General features: G+C 37.4%; 1 protein-coding gene and 1 long non-coding RNA gene across 12 annotated transcripts in view; one reads left to right on the forward strand and one right to left on the reverse strand.

The window, feature by feature from the left end:
- The window catches only part of ZNF407 (zinc finger protein 407), a 449,612-nt gene that overhangs the window by 150,219 nt on the left and 274,037 nt on the right, over positions 1 to 25,356 (reverse strand). For 10 of the 11 annotated variants that reach the window (XM_072819667.1, XM_072819655.1, XM_072819662.1 and 7 more), the window contains one exon: positions 16,645 to 16,765. In XM_072819667.1, the coding sequence (XP_072675768.1) occupies positions 16,645 to 16,765 (121 nt within the window). Of the gene's footprint in view, positions 1 to 9,435; positions 9,806 to 16,644; positions 16,766 to 25,356 lie in introns of those variants that run through there. The other variant, XM_072819732.1, reaches the window with a different exon arrangement.
- On the forward strand, positions 19,910 to 25,169 carry LOC140630157 (uncharacterized). The gene is made up of 2 exons (XR_012027961.1): positions 19,910 to 20,202; positions 24,804 to 25,169. It is a non-coding gene; the product is annotated as an uncharacterized lncRNA (long non-coding RNA).

A 25,356-nucleotide genomic window follows, 5' to 3' on the forward strand; every position in this document is an offset into this window, starting at 1 on the left:
GGTATTATAGTAAAAACAGGGAAGAGAGGAGGAGTGTATCAGAAGGGGTAATCGAGCTAACTTTTTTGGATATGTTACAATAGCCAGATGCTGCCTATAAACCAAGAAAGAGAGGAATAAGGTTATCTCCAGCAGGATCAGGATATGAATGATTAATGATTATAGTTATCTCAGGGAATGGGGTGTAGCAGTGAGACTCTGACTTTTCAAATAGTAAAAATAATGTACAACCTAAGTTTATGGGTATTTAAGTAAAATAGACATTTAAAAATAATGGCATGTTTAATTACTTACAAAATTATCCAAACTTTTTTTTTTTTTTTTTTTTTTTTAGCTAAGACAAAAAGAGTTTATAGGTATCAAAAGTAATCAGAAACCACAATGTCCTGAATTTTTCCTTTAAATTTTAATTGGATAGTTTATGGATCACCCTGCTCTAAATTCTATGAATTTTCTTTTCATTTTCCCCCTTAACGGGTAGCTTTTATTTAATAGGAAAATTCCTACCAGACCACTTATATTCATGACTTCAACATATATTCCTGTTATCCATAAATCCCAATTCCTTGAGGACTATGACCACAAGGACTCAGGCATTTTCTCTTTCCATTTCTCAATCATGATTATGATAGCGTTTGTTACATGATAGAAGGTGATGAGCATCATGTGATGCTAAAACAGAACCATGTCTTATAAGCAAAAAGAATTTGTTCAGCACAGGAGTGGATGAAAAGCAATGCATTATTGATCATGTTCTATTTCTCCAGAGTAGACACAAGGATCGGGGTTCCAGGCTATGGTGCTATCCACATATTCACAGCCATGGTCAGAGTGCAGCTGAGACACAACTGTGTGCTCATGGAGAAAGCTGCCCAACGGCAGCACCGCACCAGCCTACATGTGACTCCCAGGAGGCCTCTGTGCATTTGCACAGTTAGGTGCTGGTCTAAAAACCATGGGAACACGGCCAGGCTTCCAAACCCACTCACTGGGAGGCAGTATTCAAAAGAGAAGTCACATAAGTCCAGTTACTGCTTTAGTTCATATAGAAAGTATACAGTAGTTAAAAAAAAAAAAAAAGTCTACTTTCACATATATTGACTTCCTATTCTCAAAATGAATTTATTCAACATATATTTAATTTAGTGCCTACCACGCACAAAACAGGAAACATAAAAAGGAATCATGTTGGTTCTGCCCTCATAGACAATTCCATTTGACAGATGAGTCATGTACATCAACAGTGTGCTTCATAACATGAAAGTGACTTTTGAAACAGAGTTGAAGATCTCACCTGTCCCCTGCTACACCCCCTTCAGTGGCATTTTTCATTGATAACAGTCTAAAATCACCTTGCTTTCTATACTGTTTAAAATGCCTTACTGACTTCAACTGATTTCTAAGGAGACAGATTACGCACACGCTTGCCCATGGATATGGCACCACATTAGACAAGTTCGTCATGGAAGACTATGCCCAGTGCTCCGCCACTACCTCTGTTCCCAGAGACCGTGTAACCTGCCACCCACTGGCCCCCACGATTCTTAGCCCCATGGTCATGTCCAATTACATGACTTCTCTATTCAATCTTTGCTCAAGGTATCCACAACCTGTAAGGAGAAATAATCTACTTCAAACCTAAAAACCCCCTTCCCACCTTCCACTCTGTGAAACAATGAAAATCACAAGGAGGCAAATGGTAGGAAGCCACATGGAACTCTGCTAAAATCCCAAATTATTTTGTGAGAATGTAACATTTCAAGAATGGCCTCCCTCATCCATGTGTGAAGTGAGAGAAGAAGACAGATTTAAATGTGTGGCCAGACGTGGCCTGTCCTCTGCATTCCATGGAAGGAGGAAGGACCACTGGCAAGTGCAAGCCCTGGAGGACCTCGATTTCTCCTTGATTCTTCTTCAGCTCCAGAAGGAAAAATACATCTTGCTAACCGTTTCACTTCTCATTGCCTGCTCATTGCCAGTCTGGGAAAGGGGGAAACTTCAACAGCAGGAATTCCACGCTGCTCATGATGAGCAGTAAATGATGAGCCTAAAGGGGGTAGATGACGAGTACGATATATATAGTGTGTTTCTCAAACTTATTTGGCAACAAAAACCCTTTTTCTCAGCCAAGCAAACAGTATCGCGTGAAGACCATGATTTGTGAAAATCAAAACATCGAATTAGCCCTACACACTGTTTGGCCTCCTGACACTAACCTTCGGTCTGGCGGGTGGTAAGTGCAGCAGAAATTGTCTTCAGCCCCATCCTGCCACCGGCCCCTCGAAAAACACAGTCCCCACCCAAGTCTTTGCCACTTGGCATTTCTTTGCTTTACAGGGATGAGTTTTATTCTTTCCTGTTCTGTTACCTGGCTAAGCTTAGCAAAATGCAATCCTGTAAAACCAGGAAAGGCACGTGGAGAAGCCTTCTGAGCAGAAGGGTGCATGCCGCGGAGGTGCAGGGAGGTGTAGCCCAATTGTCCTGGTCCATGCAATCCCAGAGGCACGAGGGGCCCAAACTACCAAAGTCCTACATTACTGAACTATGGCTTGAAATTAGCAATCGGGGGGGGGGGGGGGGGAGGCTGCTTTACGAAGCACATTTCGTGTGTGTAAAGTAAAATTTCACTGAACCAAAAATACGTTTCGCTACTACTGAGAGTCTAGGCCAGAGCTTGCTTTTACTTGGAACAATCTAATAATGTCAAAGAGAAAAATAAAACAGCAGCAAATTCCTGCATGTGAGGGTACCAGTGCAGCTGACGGGTTTTACGGCCCCGGTGGCAGAGATCACCACGTGCTCAGACTCTGGTAGTCTAGCCAGGCGCGCGGGGCTGGTGCACTGCCCTAAAATTCTAAATACGTCTTATGTGGCCAAAGGAGAATGCATCGCTCACACCTGCTGCACTGGAGGCACCGGCTGGAAATGCACGCAGGCGGGATCAGAGCGAGGAGGTGGGACAGGAGAGAAACCAGCTAGTCCTCCAGCAGCCCCTCTCTCCAGAATCCTTGCTGCACTGCCACGGGAAGCCTCCAACTTCCCTGCCTTTGAAAGTCTTTTGAAAGACTCTTTCCCTGACTGACTCCAGTTCTGTTCCTTACAAAGCTCCCTGAGTCCAGTATGTATTTGCTTGATAGTAGATTACAAGTGAATACTTTATTAATTTTGTGTGAAACTGAGTCTTATTTTAAGGAGCATTTAAAGCTTTTATCATTCTGAAGTTCTAGGATCACTCTGTAGAAACAGTTAATAGGAGCCAGTCACTGATGGTGAGGGGCCACTGGACTTACTTAATAATCTATGTCCATCTTTACAAAATGCTCCACGTAATCCATTTAAAAATAATAACCGGTTCATTTCGGTCTCTGCACACAATACTTCCCTTTGTCCCTTGTAAGTCTCTCAAATGTCTTATTTTAAAGGAATATATAGTACTCCCGGAAGACATTTTCCCATTTCTATTCTCTCCGACTCCTGCGAGCCCTTGTTCTGTGTGATAAGGCAATCTCCTCCGGGATCGGAGCTGTGTAGTTTCGCACCACGAGTGACAAGGACTCGGCTTGAATAACTGCTGTGCGCAGGTTGTAATTATGTCAGCTGGAGTGTTGAACAAGGGGACTGATTAATGTGAGCCCCGGCCCAGGCGCAGGCCCTATCAAAACCTCCGCGCAGGCCAGCAGTGGGGACGGGTTAAAGCAAAAAGACAAAACATGCTGTATCGCCCATGATAGATGAATTGCTCCAACAGTCTTCAGGCAGATGTTCCGGGACAGTATAATATACAATTACTCTGCCTTATCACTTTCCCAGGGACAATAAAGCTTCCTCCTTCTATAGCTCATGTGAGTGAAGGCAAAATTCGTTTTACTTTTACAACACTGACTCACTTATCATGGTGCCTTGATTGTGCTTTTACAGCTAAAGAAAACATATATTCCACTTTTAAACTAAAAAAAAAAAAAAAAACTAAGGGAAAAAAAAGACAAAACCAAACCCTCTCCCCCAAAACAACAAAACGAACCCAAACCTTAAAAAAATTGGAACCCTGTTTTGAATCTCTTCGATATCAGAGCATGCAATGTTTTAAAAAACTGTTTTGTTAAAAATGGATGCAAGGAAGGTGATGTGTGTGTGTGCACGTATTAGCTAAAAACAAGCATGTGTCACTCAAGAAGTAAGATTTGAGTTGCATAATCGCTATATTAATAACATTGTGCTTCAACAGCCATACAGAAATCACTAACTGAAAGGAACACGTAATTAAAACTATATATATACGTATATATATATATGTATATATACGTATATATATGTATATGTATATGTTGATATCATCCATATATTTCTCAGGCCCAGGCGCACGGCCCCCGAGTCTGGGAGGATACCTTCCCAATGACACACTCATTACTGCCGTTCCTACTTGGTGCCTCTGGGTCCCTCCTTCCTGAAGGATGCAGCGTGAGCCTAGGGAAAGGAGGCTGCCTCGACCGCGTCAGGAGCACACCATAGCCAATGCTAAATCGGACCTGCTTCAGGAGCACTACGGTGATCACTGCTACTATGCTTACTTGTACTCACAGAAATGCTGCCCAAATTTGTGACAAGATGGTCAGAACCATCGCAATTTGGAAAGGGAAATGAATGCACTTTTCGTTTTTAATGTTAAAAAACAAGCTAAAATAAAAAAATTGATATAGCCATAATAACCATTTTGTGATAACCATAATTAATGATGAAATAAAGCAGCCAAAATAACATTAAGATTGAAATAAATCCATACACAATGTTCTTGAATAAAAACAAGCAAATAAAAAGCATGTATCAACCTGTGGAACTATACAGATGACTTACTTCCACTTTTTAGTTGTGCAGCACAACTGACACCAACACTTAGCAGTTGTAATACACCCTAAGTCACAGAAACAAATCATGTAGCCTATCTCATCCTAAGGAGTGATAGATTTGCTTTCTCTTTTCATATCATACACACACTAACTCCAAGACCCACATGATCCTTATTATTACATTTCTCTGGGCAGGACCATTCCAGTAGAGTTCTACATTTCTAGAAACGTGGAGATTTGAAGAAGGTAGAGAGAGGGTCAACCTAAAATAGCCAAACAGAAATTTTCACACAAATGGACACGGAAGATATAATTAAGCCCGCAACTGATAAAAGAGTTGTGCCATATATATGATTACTTGGAATAAGTCAAACAAACAAAAGAAAGGTAAAAGAAATTGAGTGGGCTGTAAATACATAGGGGAGTCAGGTGTCATCACAATAAACAGCTGAGCTCCTCCACTGGCTTGTGACGTCACTAGAGTAGCCCGTCAGATTTACTGGTCTGAGAAGAACCCCAAGACACTCACAAAAATTGTTTAGAGTAAATCATAGAAAAGATGTCACAATTTAAAAGACTGCATTTAAAAATGAGTGTTTGTTACATGACTACACCAGATTGTTAGCTGGTGCTAAGCAAATTTCTAAATTGCATATAACAATTAAAGTAATATAGGCTTTGTAGAAATTCTTCCTATAAAACAAATAAAATCCTAATGGTTGGGGGGGTGGAGACAGGGAGCCAGAATTATACCATTACACAATCTCTATGTTCTCGATTCAAAAGTTTTATCACAACAAAAGTAGAAGTGGGTGCTGTGCAGCCCCCACAATGCAGAGACATCGTCACAGCAGCAGCTCTAAAGCTATGGCTCTGTGTCACAAGGGCTTCCACCAAGTCACACAGAACTGCTCCAAAAATACCATCAGTGCCCCTTACGCTGCACGTAGCCCAAATCTCAGATGCACCATCCTGGCCATGAGGTACAACCCAGTGTTCAAGTTCACGGTTGGAGCTGGCGCTATCCCCTTGACATGGAAGCATTCACATAAAATTAAAAAGCAACCCTAGGCAAACAAAAACAAACAAGCAACTACAATGTACTCCCACTGACCTGCCCTCCAAGCGTCTCCCAAGCGTTCTCACAGGGCAGTCCTCAAGCCCAACCTTCCTCAAGAGCAGCCAACCTGCATTCTTACCATGTCTTCCCTTCTGTGCTTCCCTGGCATCTGCTCCCATCCCTTCGCTAGAACTGGTCTTCCCGAGAGAGTCAGTGACCTCCTCGTGACTGAGGCAGGGAGACCGCACTGCCCCTATGTTCCTGAATGTCTGGCACCGCCAAGCACCGTTCCCCTGACACACCGAGGTCCCTTCCATTTCTGGAAGCTACTTCTCAGTCTCTTACACTTGCTATTTGCCCCTCTGCATGTCTCATTTGCCACATTTTCCAAGGGAGATCTGGCTCCTATGGATGCCTTCAATTCTACATGTTAGCACTCATCATACACCTACTGACACCTCCATGAAGACGACACATGGGTGTTTCAGAGTTCACACCACCCAAACTGCACTCATGATGCTGACGGGACCTTCTTCTGCCAGCAGTGAAGACCTCGGGAATGGCACCACCACTCATCCTGTGGCCCTGGCCCTGGCATCTCAAGGGTGGCATGCATCAGTCAGCCTGCCCTTTGAATTCACTGATTTGGTTCCCAAGTCCACATGTTTCAGCTCCTGAAAAGCATGTGAATCAGCCTCCCTCTCCATCCCTGGCCACACTGCCAGTTCAGGGTTGGGCATTCACCACGTTCTGTGGGCACCTTTGCAAATGTTTCTTACATGACCTCCTGTCCCCTGATCTGTCCCCCTCTGGCTCACCATTTGCACTGCATCCATGATCTTTGAAAAGCAAAATGTAAGTATGTCCCTTTCCTGCTTAAAATTCCGGCTACCCACTGCCATTAGGGTAAAACTGCAACTCTCCGGCGTGGACTTCTTGCTGTCTGGCATCCACCTAATCCATAGGCCCTATAGTCCAGGCTTGCTGATATGTAACTTCAAATCAAATGAAAAGCATAATTTGGAAGTAGAAAGTGGGATATAATCATTCCTTTAATGAAAATTAAAGCTATCAAGTTTTTAGGATCTAAAAAATTCTCAAAATTAAGCATCAATCACTTTTTACCCCCCCAAAAAAACAATCCAAGGGATTGATTTAAGTACAAATACTGAAAACGAATCACATTTTCTCTCAATAGAAAATTCTAATTTGTTTTAGGACATTTCATATATTTATTAAATGTTGTAACTTAAGATGAAAAAACAAAACATACCGAGGAAAGAAAGGGCCAAGTACAGTTCACCAAATATTTTTAAATCTTACTCAGTGAGAGATCTCCAGTGTCATATGTACAAAAGATACAAAAGGAGGGATGAGGGTTGTTTAGCAAGATTGAAGTCAAAATAATTAAAAGTAAGGAATTAAACTTTAAGGGGCAAGAATAGGGGTTAATATTAGGTTTAAATTCCCTGCAGGGAAAAGTATCAGGTTACATGTTATGTCACAGAATAAGAGATTCTGGTTTATTTCTGTGATAGCTCACTCGTTGCTCTGTAGTAAGGAAGAGCATAGTATTGTTTTCTTACAAAGCGAAGAAAGGAAAGAAAAGAAAGGAAGGAAAGGAAAGGAAAGGAAAGGAAAGGAAAGGAAAGGAAAGGAAAGGAAAGGAAAGGAAAGGAAAGGAAAGGAAAGGAAGAAGAAAGAAAGAAAGAAAGAAAGAAAGAAAGAAAGAAAGAAAGAAAGAAAGAAAGAAAGAAAGAAAGAAAGAAGGAAGGAAGGAAGGAAGGAAGGAAGGAGAAGGAAAAGAAAGAAGAAAGAAAGAAAGAAAGAAAGAAAGAAAGAAAGAAAGAAAGAAAGAAAGAAAGAAAGAAAGAAAGAAAGAATGAATGAATGAATCTAGGATTCATATCTAGGAATATTTCTTGTTCTAGAACTTCTCACAGACATAGTACTTCTCATAAATAGGAGAGAGCCAACAGTTTGGGCTACATTCCCTTATAATTTAGAAAAAAAAGACAGTCTTGTTTTCAGAGACCTTCTAAAGGCAAAGCCAATACAGGCACATGCTACCATGGCAAGTAGCGTCTGGCTTCACCAACGATCAGGGGCATGATGTCGAGAAGACAGGCGGGTACAGAAGCCACAGTTCCTTCTTGCACTTTATAGGAACTACTGCATCACCATTTTGTTAATGCTGCAAGTGTTTCTTTCTCCTGCAGTTTTTTACGGACCCTAAAGTAGCAATATTTCAGAATCCATGAAAACAATGGATCTGAAAACAAAATGATAGAAACTACCTCAACAGTCTCAATGAACTAATGACAACTGGTCAAGCTCTTATATACTTTATCCTCCGCTTTGTTATTTTCTCTGACACCCACATTGTAGCGTGTGAAACTCAATCCCACCCTGGAAGGTGTGTCTGATATTCTACTGATTCTTGTCAGTCCCTCTTGGCGATTACAGAGTCTTCCCTAATAAGCTACTCTGTGTGAGGTTCTGGCGCTAGGAGATATAGATAGTTACACAGCAGAGTGTTTTGTTGTGTGATAATAGCTCTAATGTCTGAGGAATAGCTTATTATGCAAGAGACTATTGCCCAAAAAAATATTTTCTATTTTTTTCATCTCTAAGGCCTTTCTTTCTGCCACAATATATACAGATATATCTAACTACCACCCAGGGGACTGTCCATAGTAATTCCTTGTAGAAAGACCATCCCCAAAGATAGCTTTGGTCCTTTTATAATGACTGGATTTGGGATTCAGCAACAGCAGGTTAGATAAACATGTTTGTCTAGATTCTACTTGAAGAGATAGCAGAGGGAATGTGTGGTCACTTTGTGTTCAAAATGGCTCTTCTAATTAATCTGTGATCTCAATGCTTATTTTAGCCTCGTCAACAAACAAAAACAACTTACTTGTATGATAAACAGAACGAATTAGCTCAGATTTTTTTTCCCTTTTAAAGACATCTGAATAGATTTGTAATTTTTAATGCTATGGAATCTATTTGTTTAAAGGTCCATAGACTTTCTTTGACTCAAATGAGTTTTGTTAGATAAAAATTTACTCACTTTAACTAAAGACCTGACATAAACACTTGTGCTGTATCAGCACAGAGCCTGTCAGCCAAAATGAAAATTTAAAAAGCCTATATGCTTAGGGGCTAGAGGGCAGGGAAGAAGAGTCTGAGTAAAACATGCAATGTATAAAAATAACATTAGACACAAACAGTATAAAATATACTAAACCAAATCAGAACCACCACTAGAGTCACTGAGATCAAAAAAAAAAAAAATCACTAAAAAAAAAAAAATCACTAATAGAGAAAATGAGATAGTTGTTCAGAAAGAATTTAGTTTCTGCTGAAACAGATAAAAAAAAAACATTAGGCAAAATAAAGAATACATTTACATACAGTACAACTTTCTTAATTCATTTTGGAAAATCTGAAAAGAAGATACAATTAGGTCATTTTATTAGACAACCTCTCAAAAAACCCCACCTAAACTTACCAGAAACATCTACAACTCCATAAGGATCACCTTGACACATGTTAGAAGCATCTTCTGAAGCAACATTGATGCTCGCCAATGACCAAATGTAGCTTCACAAAGCAGCCACGCTACTGACATCTACCTGTGGTTAGCTGAACTGTGGGCAGGTAGCAAGCAGCAAGGGGCAGCTCACCAGGAGCCAGCACCACAGGGCAAACTGCCATGGGCACCATCGCCTTCCAGGACAAATTCACCACAGTAGGAAGAAAGCCTCGCAGGTGTCATCATACTATGAAAAGTTTGTAAAGTAACTGGATTTTTAGGCTTTCAGACGAACCTTTCAGCCTAGCCCATTCGTGTTCTATTCCATTAAGCGGATTAGCAGTTACGAAGGAGTAGAATCTAAAGAGACAACAAGCTTGAGGTAAATGAAATAATGAAATAGTATTTACTGATACTTTAAATGATGAAAATAATATATATATATTTTTTTAATTTTTATTATTTATTTATCATAGTCACAGAGAGAGAGAGAGGCAGAGGGGTCTCCAGGATCGCGCCCTGGGCCAAAGGCAGGCGCTAAACCGCTGCGCCACCCAGGGATCCCAAATAATATATTTTTTAATGTTGGTTTTGTTTTTTTGTTTTTTTTTGTGTGAGAACATTTAAATCCTATTCTCTTAGCAACTGTCAATTACATAACAGTCTTACTGGAAACAGGTCACCATGTTTTACATTAGATCCTCAGATCTTATTCATCTTGTAACTGAATGTCTGTACCCTTTTATCAGCCTCTCCTCACTTCTGGGCCCCCACCAAACCTAGTCCTTGAAAATCACTTTTCTGCTGTTTCTATGGGTTTGTTTTTCTTAACACTCTACATACAAGTGATATCATGCAGTATTAGCCTTTTTCTTCTAGCTTATTTCACTGACAAAATCAGTTTTGATTTAAAGTCTGTTCTGATATAACTAGGCTTGTAGCATCAAATTGCTTTAAATATCAATTTTACCTAATATTAATACTACAAATTTTCATTTGATTACTTTTATGTAGTGTCATTATTCTTTGAGAACTTCAAAATCACCCAAAAGAAATGCTACCTCTGATTTTTCTGATAAATAAATGTGTGCTGTTCACATGCTATGTATAATTTCACTTCTCTCTGGCTCTACATGATGTTTCACTACATAGGCTAACACCTAGAGTGGTTTTTTTTTTTTTTTTTTCCTTTTTATTATCATTCAGGGCAAATCCAAGTTTGCTCCAGCCACTGCTTCCCCCAGTATAACCTGTGAGCCTGCACAGGAAGCTGAAGGAAAATGAAAACTCTCAGAAGAGATTATCCTAAAGGAGGGAAGGATCCCCTGTGGAGTCAATCTCTTAGCTCAGGATGCTGCTGGAGCACACTGAAGATAAGAACAATGAGGCCCACTCTACAATGAATTCTTAATGCCACAATAACCAAGGTAGTTTGTCTTATTATTTAATTATGCATAATAAACATAAAATGTTTATATAGCAAAATTACATACAAATGTGTAATATTATCTAAGACCTGGAACAAATTTTCATAACTGAGACTCTATACAGAAATGTATGTTTGAAAAATTCATTCAAACTTTAAGGGAAAATAAATATTTTAAGTACAATTTTTTTTGTCCTCACATCTTAAAACTACCGCAAAATTGCTTCCAGTATCATGTAAAATAAAGACAGAATTCAATTAGAAGTATTTTTGACAAAATTTTTTTTGACAACTATTTTCTAAAACAAATAAACACAATTAGAGGCTCACACATATTTCAAGTGGTTGTGACAAATGGCAAATGCTACCTACTCCAGTCACATGTGTGAAAACTTACCGAATTTATAAGAAATACTAAAGAAAACATTCAAAGGAGTAGTAAGAGAGATTTAAGCAGTATCACCAAAAAAAACCAAAACAATACAAAAAAAAAAAAAAAGCTATTTCTACTTGAGATACCACTTCCTCGGTTAAATGTCACATCAAGTATTCTTAGCTTCCCCCTCATCCAGACAGGAAAAAAGATCTCGTGGAAATCAAAACTTCACATGTTTGGCCAAGAGCTAAAGTAAACCAACAAGTAGGGGGAGAAATATCAAAGTGTATTTCCTACAAGTTTAGCAAACAATGGAGTGAATTTTTTATAAGACATAGGAATTGTAGATTTTATTCTACAGCTATATGATACAGCGTATTTCTACTGGCGTTATAATACTAATTTAAAAAATAAGAAAAATAGCAAATAAAAAGTGGAATAGTAAAAAAAAAAAAATCTCCAAGACTGTGTGTAACACTGGAAGTAGTAAGAACAGTTGAGGAAAACTCTGACCAAAAGCAACCTTGGGGAACATATACATTATCCCGAGGTCCACAATAGGGACAACAGTACATAAATGATCAAATTGCCAGAGTCTGACTTGAAATTTTAGTTTTCTTTAATTTGATAAACGACATTTAAGGTGCAACATAATGATTAACCATAATATTTTGAATACTGCAGGTAGTATTTTGGCTTAGTTTTCATGACTTATCAGTGGTTTATTGTTTAATTTACTGTTTAATATACATAAATCTTAAATAAAAAATGGAAGCCAATTAGAAGATGAGTTTCATATAAAAGAAAGCCTGATTGTAGCTATCTATTTTGTTGTGAGAGCCAGTGTCACCAGTGAAACAGAATGCAGTGTGATATTAATAAATTTTATGGGGAAATAAGGATTTACATTTTTAGAAAAGGTACTTACTATAACATTTTAAAGGTTTTCTATTTTGTAACACAGAAGTGACAATATATAACAAAGAGGAATAAAACTATAGAAAAATATGGACTGTTTCCATTTTAATGTAGAAACAAATCTAAAGAATTTGTTACACAGATAATATGGCAAGACAGTGTCCTATGAATCTAAATTTATGCTTTGAAATTATAATGAATAATAATTAATGGTGAAAAAGTTATGGAGTAATGATGGAATATACTGATTTGTAATGGATTAGACTTTTGGATATTTTAGACAGCAAAAGCTTAGGAAAGGGGTACATGTTTACATCTGAATAGAATGAGATGTCATTGCCTAAATTAATAATGCAAACTTGAAAAATAGCCCCAGGTTCAAAAGACCAATTATAAAATTCTTTTGTAAACAAATCTATATTCACATTTTTCATGAATAATTATAACTACAAGTATCTCTTCACTAATGTTCAATTTATAAAATGAAAAATATATTTCCAAGTGTAACTTAAGTAATACTTCAGGTTCTTCAGGTTCTAATGATGGTAACTTACCTGCAAATAAGTGTTAATAATGACAAACACAGGAATACCCTACAGGAGTAATTTTTATATATCTATATTAAGAACAAATAAAAATCTAAATAGGAAAAAAGTTATTTAAATATTTTAAACAATAAAATATTATAGAAAGGGATCCCTGGGTGGCGCAGCAGTTTGGCGCCTGCCTTTGGCCCAGGGCGCAATCCTGGAGACCCGGGATCGAATCCCACATCGGGCTCCCAGTGCATGGAGCCTGCTTCTCCCTCTGCTTATGTCTCTGCCTCTCTCTCTCTCTCTCTCTGTGACTATCATAAATAAATAAATTAAAAAAATTTAAAAAAATAAATAAAAAAATAAAATAAAATATTATAGAAAGATATTAATAAAGCAAATACAATCACCTCTTCTTCAGAAATATGTGACCATCTTATGGATATTTTTATTCTATGGAAATCGTACATACTCAAATTTATTTATCCAGAGAAAAAGCTTTTTCCTTGTTGTTGTAAGGTAGATATGGTAAGCATTTTCTTCTTATTACACTATGCAACCAAGATAAACATTGTAAACTTCTCTGTTCATTTTTAAATTTTTTGCTCATCAACAAGAAAACAAAGAGAGCTGTTATAAACTCCACATATCATTCATAGTTCATTACATCACTATTCATAGATTTGCAAAGTTTTGTATTCCTAAGCAACATTAACTTGTCTTATGTTCAATAGTGAAAGCAGACCTAACCATAGGTTCACAGAATGATAAAACTGTCATAGGAACAAACTATTCAAACTATTGATCGTCTGTAATAACCAAATTTTTAGAAAGTTTTAAATGAAAATAAAACCAAACTTTTTATCAAGAATTTCAAACATTTCAAAAGGAAATTTGATAGACATCATTAGATTTACGTGTCCTGAGTATTAATTCATGGGACAATGACAATATTCCTAGAAAACACAATCTCCTTTTACCCATAGTGGCTGATAGAGGAATCACAGGGATGGAACCCAGCTAGCTCAGATGCACTTCTCAATTGAAGTGATGCTATGTCAGGGAAATAGCATCATATGAGACAGGTAATACAACCTTAACCTCAGCACAAATGTAATACAATTTCATACCAGGAAAATCTGAAATATTTTGAAATGTTTATGCATACAAAGACATAAAAGCCATAAATCATACTTCTAGGAACTTTTTAAAACAAAATCATGGATATGCACAAAGATTTCAGAATAGCATTTTTCAAATGAAAATACCTAAAAATGGCCCAAATGTTTAAAAACTTCATAAAATGACTATTATTTACAATCTAACTTGAAGACATACAAGTATCAGAATTACATTGTAGACGAGTAGTCTTACAAATGAGGCATCTGAAACTCTAAAGTATTGTCAGTGACCATCTAACAAATGATCGTTGATTTAATACATTTTTAACAACCTCAAAACGAGGGGAAAAACATCCTTAAGGGCATGTATCATAAATAAATTTCAACACACTGAAGACCTTCAGGACATTGAAGCTCTTGCACCACCTCAATGAACACGATCTTGAAATCACAAAGTGAAGTAACACCTGTAACCATCCAAGGGGACAATCTGAGATGAGAGGAAACCCAGGGCTCTGGCATCTTGGTCAGGGCATGCTCCTCCTCTAACATGAGCGATGCTCCCGTAAGGCTGCTACTCTAATCACTCATATTTTATGAGAGGTTAAGAATTTCAGTGCAGGCAGCCCGGGTGGCGCAGCGGTTTAGCGACGCCTGCAGCCTGGGGTGTGATCCTGGAGACCCGGATCGAGTCCCACATCGGGCTCCCTACATGGAGCCTGTTTCTCCCTCTGCTTGTGTCTCTGCCTGCCTCTGTCTCTCTCTCTCTGCCTCTAAATAAATTAAAAAAAAAGAAAAGAATTTCAGTGCACACTGGGTTGGCTCCTCCAGAGCCTGAGCTCTCAACTACACCCTCCTGCTTACTCCAGAATGAGGACATGGGCCGGATGCCGGCACTAACCCAACAGCTGCTCTGATCAATAACTCCCTTGTCTGAAAATGTTCTGCTTGTCAGGACAGTATTATATGATATTTCTTAATATTACAAGTAAATATTATAGATATTAACTAAGAAATCCACTTATAAGTGGTAAAAACCACTTTTATCTATTTTATAAAGAGGTCTGGACATGATCTTGCTTGAAATAATAGTTCTGCTACTTAATATAACAGTTTGAAAACCATAGTTATATGAGATTAAGAAAACAGAAAGGTAGCTACAAATTTGTTAAGTATGAAAACTAAAATTTATAAGAAATAAAAAATCCTCCAGAACCACAACTCAAATCTAAAGCATACAAGACATACTGAAAGGACATAATCCTGAGCTAAAAGAGATAATTAAAGGAAATTTTTACAATTTTTCTAATTGCTTTTCTGCATTTTACAGAGAAGGCAACTATACAGTATGACCACTTTAACAAGGAAAAGGACATTAAAAATGTTTATTTTTTAAAGAATAACACCTTAAAATGTGTACGTCTACCTCTAATTGGATCGCCATTTTACCAAATTTCCAAGAAACACCAATCTATTGCTAAGCAAAGACAGAGCTCATAAAATGTTGAATGAATGAATAATTAATGAATGAAATATATCTGTAATATCTCTGTACTACTAAATGACCTTTAACATAAAACTTAATGCAATAATGAGGATAATAATAGAGATTATGGCAATATATTTACTGAATGCACAGGCTACATCCACAGGAATACAGAAATGTCTTTTTTAACAAATGCTTCAGGCTTAAGGTATATATATCTATATATCTATAGATATATCTCCTACCATTTAACAAAAGCAGGCTGCATTGAAAGAACCACTCTCAATGTTTCTGTGTCATCATGTGTAATGGGGGCTCTGAGATCTTCAGCTCCAGGATGGAGAAGGCCCTCAACACAGCGATTCAGGCTGCACAGAGTAGCTGATGAAGCTCCTAAGACAGATGTCATCTGGCTGCCTGCAAACTGTGGTGTCCAACAAACTACCTAATGTGCTCTGAACTCACTCTCACAGGCTTCAGGTATAGTGTGATCTGGCTGCAACCTCCATTTCTCATTTTATTTTTCACTCTGCACTCACCACACATATATCATCATATAGTAAAACAGAATTACTTACCATTGCCTGACTACATCTCAAACTTCTGGCACCTATGCTTTGCTGCGGCTGCAAGGTAACTCTTCAGGGTGGCAGACATCACTTAGCCACCGAGGACCTCAGCACCTGTGATCTCTAGGACACTGTCAGCCCAAAAATGCTACAGCACACCATTACCTCCTGCACCCATATTTCTTTGAAATTTACTCATCTTTTAAGCCCTGGTTGACATGCTGTCTCCTCTAGGAGGATGTCTGTGTGGCTGGACTTGTTCCTTCCTATGGATGCCTCTGGCCTGGCCTTTTTCTTTCCTGACTGAAATCTGTATTATAATTATTTAGAGATACTATAAGTCACCTATTATGCTACAATATCCCTGAAGGCAGGATATATTTCTTGCATTGTCTTATCGTCGATGAGATGCCACATACATGGAAATAACTGATTAAATGGAAAGGTCGCTTAATTTGGCAAAAAAATAAAATAAAATAAAATAAAATAAAATAAAATAAAATAAAATAAAATAAAATAAAATAAAATCACTTGAAATTCAGGTGTACCAAAGATTATAAAACCTAAATGTTAAGATTATAAAAAATGGAGAACTTTACAATTTAAAATAGTCACTAAAATATGATAGTGACATAAACTCCCAATCAACCTAGTAAGGGAATCCTGCTTTACACTGTGCTAATTGGTTGTTGATCAAAAAACGATTCTTTCACTGTGAATCTACCGTGGTGACCCACGGTGATGCTACCTGCCTACTAATGAACCCTTACCTGTAGTCACACCATGGGCACCTGTAAGGCTTTTCTCCCGTGTGCACTCGCTTGTGCCGAGTCAGATGAGACTGGGTTGTGGAGGCAAAGTTACACTCATCACATTTGAAAGGTTTTTCTCCTGCAAAATATAAAGCAATGCTGCACATGAATAATTATAAAAATTAGAAATGAAGGGCTAAACCTGTTACTGACAATTAAAAAGAAACTTATTTCCATAAAAATTTAAGAATATAGTCCAGTAGACCACTCACATTTAGGACACTTGAATATTCATTCCCAGAGTGAAAAAGTTAGAAGATACCACTGATTTTTATTTCTATATTTGAATGGAAGCAAGGTAGACATTGTGTAACTCAAATGTAACTTACACAAACAGAAATCTAAATTACAGCCTGGTCTAGTACTGCATTTGGAGTCCTTTAACAAACTATGTTACACTACAGCCATTATAAAAATCTCCCTGAGGACAAAATCATGAAAAAGCATGTAACAGAGATATTCTTTGAATATACAGCATAAAATCTTAAATATGAAAAAATAAAGCTATAAATTGATACCAATTAAAAAACTATTAGAGGTAAGGAAAAATTACAGTTCACTAAAGTTGAGTAAGAGGTAACCATAGAAAAATGCCTCGAAGAAACATGTACAATAGTATTTCATAGCATTCCCTCATGTAGATATAACCACTCTATCTCCATATGCATTTTACTCATCAGTTGGTTCAAGAGCTTACATGCCACTCATGGCTAGTCCCTTGACGGATACCTTTCTTTGCATTAACCACCACTCCTCCATACATATGCATCCAAAGAAATCATCAAATCTTCATTTTTAATTGTAGTAGTCACACTGGCTGGTAAGCACGTGATATATAGCTATTTAAAAAACTGTCATGGGGGAATCCCTGGGTTTCTCAGTGGTTTAACGCCTGCCTTCGGCCCAGGGCGTGATCCTGGAGTCCTGGGATCAAGTCCCACATCCGGCTCCCGGCTCTCTGCTTCTCTCTCTGCCTGTGTCTCTGCTTCTCTCTGTGTGTCTTTCATGAATAAATAAATCAAATCTTTTTAAAAAAAAAACTGTCATGGGATTTACCTAGAGAAAAAATGTTTAAGTCTGTATAGAGTAGCTCAGGAGTGTGAATCTACTTTTTGAAGGATACACTTGATCAGATCTAAATATAAATCACAAATTTGACATAATTTAGCCTCTGAATTGAGATTTGCTAGAAGTGTAAAATGTACTCTAAATTTCAAGATCCTAGAACAAAAAAAAAAAATATCACTAATAAAGTTATATTGATTTAATGTTGAAATGATAGTAATTTGATGTATTTGGTTAACCATTATTTTTTGGAGTTTCAAGTTTTTATTTCAATTCCAGTTGGTTAACATATAGTGTAATATATAGCTTCAGAAGTAGAATTTAGGGATTTATCACTTACATATAACACCCAGTGCTCATCACAACAAGTGCTCTTCTCAACGCCCATCACCGATTTCCCCCACCTCCTCTCCAGGAACCTTGTTTTTTCTCTAGAGTTAAGAATCTGTTTTATGGTTTGTTTTCCCCATGTTCATCTGTTTTGCTTCTTAAATTCCACCCATAAGTGAAATCATATGGTATTTGTCTTTCTCTGACTTATTTCACTTAGCATAATACATTCTAGTGCCATCCATGTCATTGCAAATGGCAAGATTTCATTTTTTAATGTCTGAGTAATAGTCCATTCTATATATAGACCACATCTTCTTTATCTATTCATCTGTCAATGGACATTTTAGGCTCTTTTCATAATTTGGCTACTGTTGATAATGCAGCTATGAATATCAGGGTGCATGTGTTCCTTCATATCAGCATTTTTGTATCCTTTGGGTAAATATCTAGTAGTGTAATTGCTAGATCACAGGGGAGTTCTATTTTTCATTTTTTAGTAACCTCCATATTGTTCTCCACAGTGGCCGCACCACAGTTTGCATTCCCACCAACAGTGTAAGAGGGGTCCCCTTCTCCACATCTTCACCAACATCTGTTGTTTCCTGTGTTGTTAATTTTAGCCATTCTGACAGGTGTGAGGTGGTATCTCATTATAGTTTCGATTTGTATTTCCCTGATGATGAATGATGCTGACCATCTTTTCATGTGCCTGTTAGCCATCTGGATATCTTCTCTGGAAAAATGTTTATTCATTTCTTCTGAATTTGTATGGAACCACAAAAGACCCCAAAGAGCCAAAGCCACCTTGAAAAAGAAAAGCAAACCTGGAGGCATCACAATTCTGGACTCTGAGTCATATTACAGAGCTGCAGTGATCAAGACAGTATAGTACTGGCAGAGAAACAGACACAGATCAATAAAGAACAGAAAACCTAGAAACTGACCCAAGACTACATGGTCCACTAATCTTCGACAAAGCAGGAAAGAATCTCTAATGGAAAAATGTGTCTTCAACAAATGGTGCTGGGAAAACTGGACAGCTCCATGCAAAAGAATGGAACTGGACCACTTTCTTACACCACACACACAAAAAATAAATTCAAAATGGATCAAAGACCTAAATGTGAGACAGGAAAGCATCAAAATCCTAGAGGAGAACACAGGCAATAACCTCTTTACCATTGACAGTAACAACTTCTTATTAAATAGTCTCTGGAGGAAAGAAAAACAAAATTATTGGGACTTTATTAAAATAAAATGCTTCTGTAGAGCGATGAAACACTCAACGAAATTATAGGGCAACCTTTGGGAAGGGAGAAGGTATTTGCAAATGGCATATCTGGTAGAGGGTTAGTATCCAAAATGTATACAGAACTTGTAAAACTTAACACACACCCCAAAAACAATCCAGGTAAAAAAATGGGCAGGAGACATGAAGAGACATTTGATTAACTGTTTAAAAAAGCAATTCACCTGTTACCTTTTTTTAATATGGTTGCCAGGAAACTTAAAATGACAGGTGTGGCTCACATGATATTTCTGTTGGACAGCAATGAACTACAGAAAACTTTACAACTATCTCCTCCCGAAAGTGATTTATAATATACAATAATACTCTTCTCAGCAAACATTCTTTCTGATAAATTTTACATACAGAGTAATTTTACATGTGTTCAATAATTCTACTTGCCACTTAGTTCTGACTTTTTAAAAAATAATTTCATAAGTATATTGACTTATGTAGAAAACAAAAGATGAACTACCTTGGTATAAGATTCCTCTACATCGATTCACCTAGCAACAAAACAATATCTGTCCTGACAATCAGAATGTTTAGAACCTTGTCCTCCTTTCTTTCTGTCTACTTATATGGCCTTATCTGTGACTGCAGTAACAGCTGAATGCATACACATGTCATCTGATGGGCGTTCTACCCACTACCTGCAGCCTAGGGTGGCAGTCAGAAGAAGCTAGATGGACTTCAATCCCAAGCCAAGTTTTACCATTTTTCACCCCCCACCTGTCCACCCCCTGGACAAGATCAGAAGATCAGAAGGACAAAAACCACCAAACAAGCAGGACAATTATGAGGATTAGAGAAGACAAAGCAAGTGTAAGGTACTTATCAGGGTGTCAAATGCCTAGCTGCTTTTGTCACCCTTTTGATAGGAGTGCTTAAACACTGGTAAATGCACACTGCCTTCTCACAAAGATGATAGTGGACACCAATGGTCCCCATCAAGCTCTCCTAACCAGTAAAAAGGCAAACCTTTTTAAATACAAAACAATTGTGTAGTTTCACTTAGTGAATTTAACACAGAGGTATTATTTAATAGATTCTATAAGGAAATATTTGATTTATTATTGCAAAAAGAAGACCACATACAAAACAGTAAAATCTTGGGAATTGAGAGGCATTTTTATACCTTTCAGTCATTTGTTCCTAAGAAAATCTCATCTATAACAGCCCAATCAAGTGGTCACCCAGGGTCAGTTTGAATAACTCTTTTTTCTCAGTTTCTAAACTTCTGGTCATGTCACTTAAGTTGGTATAGACAACTCAACTATACTTAACTGACTTAAACAAAAACCCAGTTTCATGATAATGGTGGGCTTTGCTTTTGCTTGAGAGACAGTATATGACCTAAATCTTGCATAAGGCTGAAAAAAATGGCTCTACATCTTCAAATTTGAGTCAGAAATACGCTATATAATAAAAATATAAACACCTGCATGGAAGTATAACTGAAAACTTCCACGTTCATTGTAAGAATTGAATTGCTCATTATATTCAATGCAGAGTATTTTTACTGCACATCAATGTCAAAGACAAGTTCCCCTGAACAACAGAAACACAAGTGATGCACGGTATCGGGAAAAAACTGTATGTATTATTGTTTCATGGACCAGACATATGTAGACTGACCATACAAGGCAGAATGAAACTAGTACCACAATCAAGACAATGAAACAGCCACTGATCCCAAAGGTTCCTTATACCCCTTTGTCTCTGGCTCATCCCATCCTCAGACAAATGCTCATTTATCTGCTGTCATTATTAAATGCTAATGTAGTTAGCATTTTCTAGAGATTTTTATACGTGGAAACACACAGTGTGTACTCTCTTGTCTGACTTCGTCTCAGCATTATTTTGTGACTCAGTCATGCTACTCCACATGTAAATACTTGTTTTTACTGCTGAGTAGCATTCCATGATATGAAGGTACCACAGTTTATCCATTCACCCACTGAAGGATTTTTGAGTTGTTTGCATTTTGGGGTGTTACAAAGCTGCTATAAATCTTCATGTGCAAGTCTTTGCTTGGATGTGTATCTCCTTTTCTCTTAGGTAAATATCTAAGAGTGGGTTGGCTGGGTCATTTGGTAGGTGCATATTAACTTTGTAAGAAACTGCCAAACTGTTTTCCAAAGTGGCTTGACAATGTTACATTCCTACCAGTGGTGTAGGAAAAGTTCTCACTGCTCCAAATCATCACCAATGATCAATGCTTTAAATTTGTATTTTCCTAATGATGTTGAGAATCATTTCATATGTTTATTTGCCACACACTTACATTCTTTAGTGAAGTGTCTGTTCAAATCATTCAACCCCTTAATTGGTTGTTTTCTTATGTTTATGTTTTGAGACTTCTTTATATATTACAAATACAAATCCTTAATAAGATTTGTGATTTACACATTTTTTCCCCAGTCCAATGACTTTGTCTTTGCATTCTCTTCATAGTGTCTTTCACAGAGGAGTAGTTAAGTAATGTATATTTAATTTTTCAGTTAATAATTTTTCAGGTTATGATTTTTTTAAATTACAAATCAGACTTTTGATGCAGTATCTGAGAATTTTGATAATCTATGATCACAAAGATTTTTCTCCTAAATCTCCTTTTAGAATTTATATAGTTCTAAGTTTTACATTTAGATCAGAATGGTTTTGAGTTAATGTTATACATGGTATGTTATACAGAGCAATGTTCGTTTTTACTGCATACAGACAGCCTGTTGTCCCAGCACTATAAAGTTACATTGTACTGCCTTTGTTCTTTGTCAAAAATCCATTGACTATATAGATGTAGGTCTGCTCTGTAATTTCTGTTCATTGCACTGACAGTTTTGTCTTCCTTGATGCCAATACCAGAATGACCTGATTACTGTAACCTTATAGTAAGTCATGAAGTGAGGTTTGTTCATCATCCTCAAAGTTGACTATTTCAGATTGTTGCATTTCCATATGAATTTTAAAATCAGCTTGTCAGTTTCTTAACAACAATGAGAAGCTTGATGGGATCTGAGTCTTTTGGGTCCATGAACATGGTATATCATCCTATTTAGGTTCTTTAATTTCTCTGGGAATTTCTCTTGGCAGTATTTTGCAGTTTCTAATGTAGGAGTTTTGCTTATCCTTTGTTAGATTTCTCTCTAAATATTGTACCTTGGTCATAAACAACTGACAAATGTAGGCATAGATCTATTCAGTTCCACTGATATTTCTGTGTATCTTTATGCCAATACAATATGGTCATGACTATTATAGCTATATAATAATAAGTCAAGTTAGGTGGTATAAATCTTCCACTCTTAACATAATGAATCTAAGAGGTCAAACAATATAAAGATTTTTTTCATTAATCAAATAGACAAATATATTCTGATGTCTCCTTATTCTGTTCAACCTAGTGTTTAAAAATGTGTAGCACCATAACTCACTGCTAACTTGTTTCTACTATTAGCCTTGGGGTAGACATCTTTGTCCATTTTTCATGGATTTTGCAAGAATCTGAGGGGGCAAAGGGTGACATTATGGACTCATTGTCTGAGCTAGCAGTATAAATGAAAGGTCATCTAAGCTCTCAAAGTTAATTTTCTTCATTTGGAGGTTTATCATAAGCACTTAAAAAAAAAGGTTAACGTAGCTTATTTCATCAAAATTTTTATGACATTTTATGTGACACAATTGAAACTTACAAACAACACTTTTAAAGAATAATGTCATGTATATTCCCTATAATTCTAATAATTTGAGGTTCATATTAAGCTAACATTATATTGCAATGAGCTATAAGTTATCATTTCATACTTGACAACACTGTAGATTAAATTGTGTAACTCTAAGAAATTTTGAATTTTCTACAGGCTGACAGAGAAAAAATATAATGCTACTAAAATATGCTACATAAAATCTGCTGTAATCACTAAAGGAAGGAAGGCTCAAGCATGTCTAGGTTCTTGGAAATGGAAGAACTCTATGTCAATTTATACAAACTACAGTTTAATCAAACTTGTACATAATAGTTAATTTGTAACTCATTAATTTTGTTACATGCCCGATGCTACCATTCAAGTATGTTAATTGGTATATTTTTTTCATCCACAAATGAGAATTTCTTCAGGAAAATATACTTCAGAAATATGGAAGTAATTTTTTTGTTTGTTAGCCTCAGTATAATAGCCAAAGAAGTAAACTCACTTTCTGGGTTTTCAAATTTGAAAACAAAACAAAACAAAACAAAAACAAAAACAAAACTACAAATTTTAAATAAGAATTCCGGTTTGCTAATATTTCTTAATGCTTGAAATCAGATACGTACAGTATGAAGAGGTGCACTTGTTAAGGAGTGATCAAAATGATTTAATGCACTGGGAACAGTCCTTCTGAATCCTTTGTCATTCTAAAGCCAGTAAGATGAGTAAAGCTATGAGTAAGGCATTAGCTACTCTTGAACAGTGCTGTAAGTCAGTAGGGCTACCTGTCTACACTCTCCGCAAAAAAGCAGAACAAAGGCGAATTTCCTTCCCTCCTGTTTCCCCTTATGTGACACAACAGTGCATATTAAATTGTGTTGTCCTTTCCGAACAATAGTCTTGGTCCAAGTAACCATTAAGGGATGTTCTGCATCTTAGGTAGCTCTGATAGAAGAGTCAAAGAAAGTCAGAAGGGGAACAGCAGAACGGCTATGGATATAGAGCAGTGCCCTTTGTGTGTCAACAATCTGTCAAAAGGGCTGCACACTTCTCATGGAAACTCACACTTCGCATTCCTTTGGGCAGGCTGGTGGTTATTAAGCTGGCCAAGACTCTTCAACTACACGTGAGGATTTGCTCCTGTGCCCTTGAATCAAGGGTCTCTGACAGGTGATAAAAGTAAATCTTGGAATGGAAGATGTTTCGTGTCAGCCCCCTAGACAGTCTGTATTGCAGTAGGGAATTATTTACGCCATTTGGAACACTTTTGATACCTATCCCTTCCCAAGCTGATTGTAATTTGCGTGGGCACTCTGGTAAAAAGGTAAACCATGTCAAAGAGGAATACATCAGAGAAATATAGATTTCAAATGCACCATACAATTCTGGCCTTGGGGAAAAAAAAAAAAAACTTGTATGTTGCTTAAATATTACAAATCCAGCCCAAAAGCTAAGAATCTAGACTGAGTTGTACTAAGCTGCTTGGTTGAAGCAAACAGTCTTAAGAACAGACTTCAGTATTAAAGAATCATGTTTGATTTGTGCCACAGAGGCAGATAAATGCCACAAAGACAGATGCCTCTGTCTGTGAGACATTGTCCTATATGGTATAAAGTTAATAGCAAAGTAATAAGGAGCCTCTGGACCTGACATAAAATATAAAGTTGTGCCTGCTCGACACAGGCTTCATGATCGATCACCTGTAAGTGCCTGTGATCACAGTGCGACTGTCCTCCCTGCAGGGGGAAGACAGAGCTCTGCCACACTGGCAACAGTGGCACATGGGAGGCTCTGCTGGTCCCCAGGTGGCCGCTGGGTGTGACCGAGTGAGCAGCAGTGACCACAGCAGGAACATCTTGGGCACCGATAAATGGAAAACAGTAAGAATAAAGCACCCCACGTGAGCACACCGTACCACACACATGCTTCCAACTTGTCCAAGACAGCGGCCGAGGGGGACCGCCATCCACCAGGTCTCTCCTGCAATCTCTTACACTGAATCCTTAAGCCCCTGGGTTAAAGGCCTGCGGCCACAGATTGCTACTATAAATTTAAAATAGACTTTCACGTTTACAGAATAAAGTGTACGTTTCCAACATCATGTTAAACACCGGAAATTTCTCTTCACTTGATAATAACTCTCATCCCATTTGGAGATGTGAAAGAAGTGACTGGTATTTGTTTTTATTAATCTTACAAATTTTATAATGAGCATGAGAGCAACCTATGGCTAACCATTAAATATAACATCTCAAGATTTGAATTGTCCCACAAACAATGTATTTCATGTATCTT

This window comes from Canis lupus, chromosome 1, assembly GCF_048164855.1.
Source record: "Canis lupus baileyi chromosome 1, mCanLup2.hap1, whole genome shotgun sequence".
Lineage (NCBI taxonomy): Eukaryota > Metazoa > Chordata > Mammalia > Carnivora > Canidae > Canis > Canis lupus.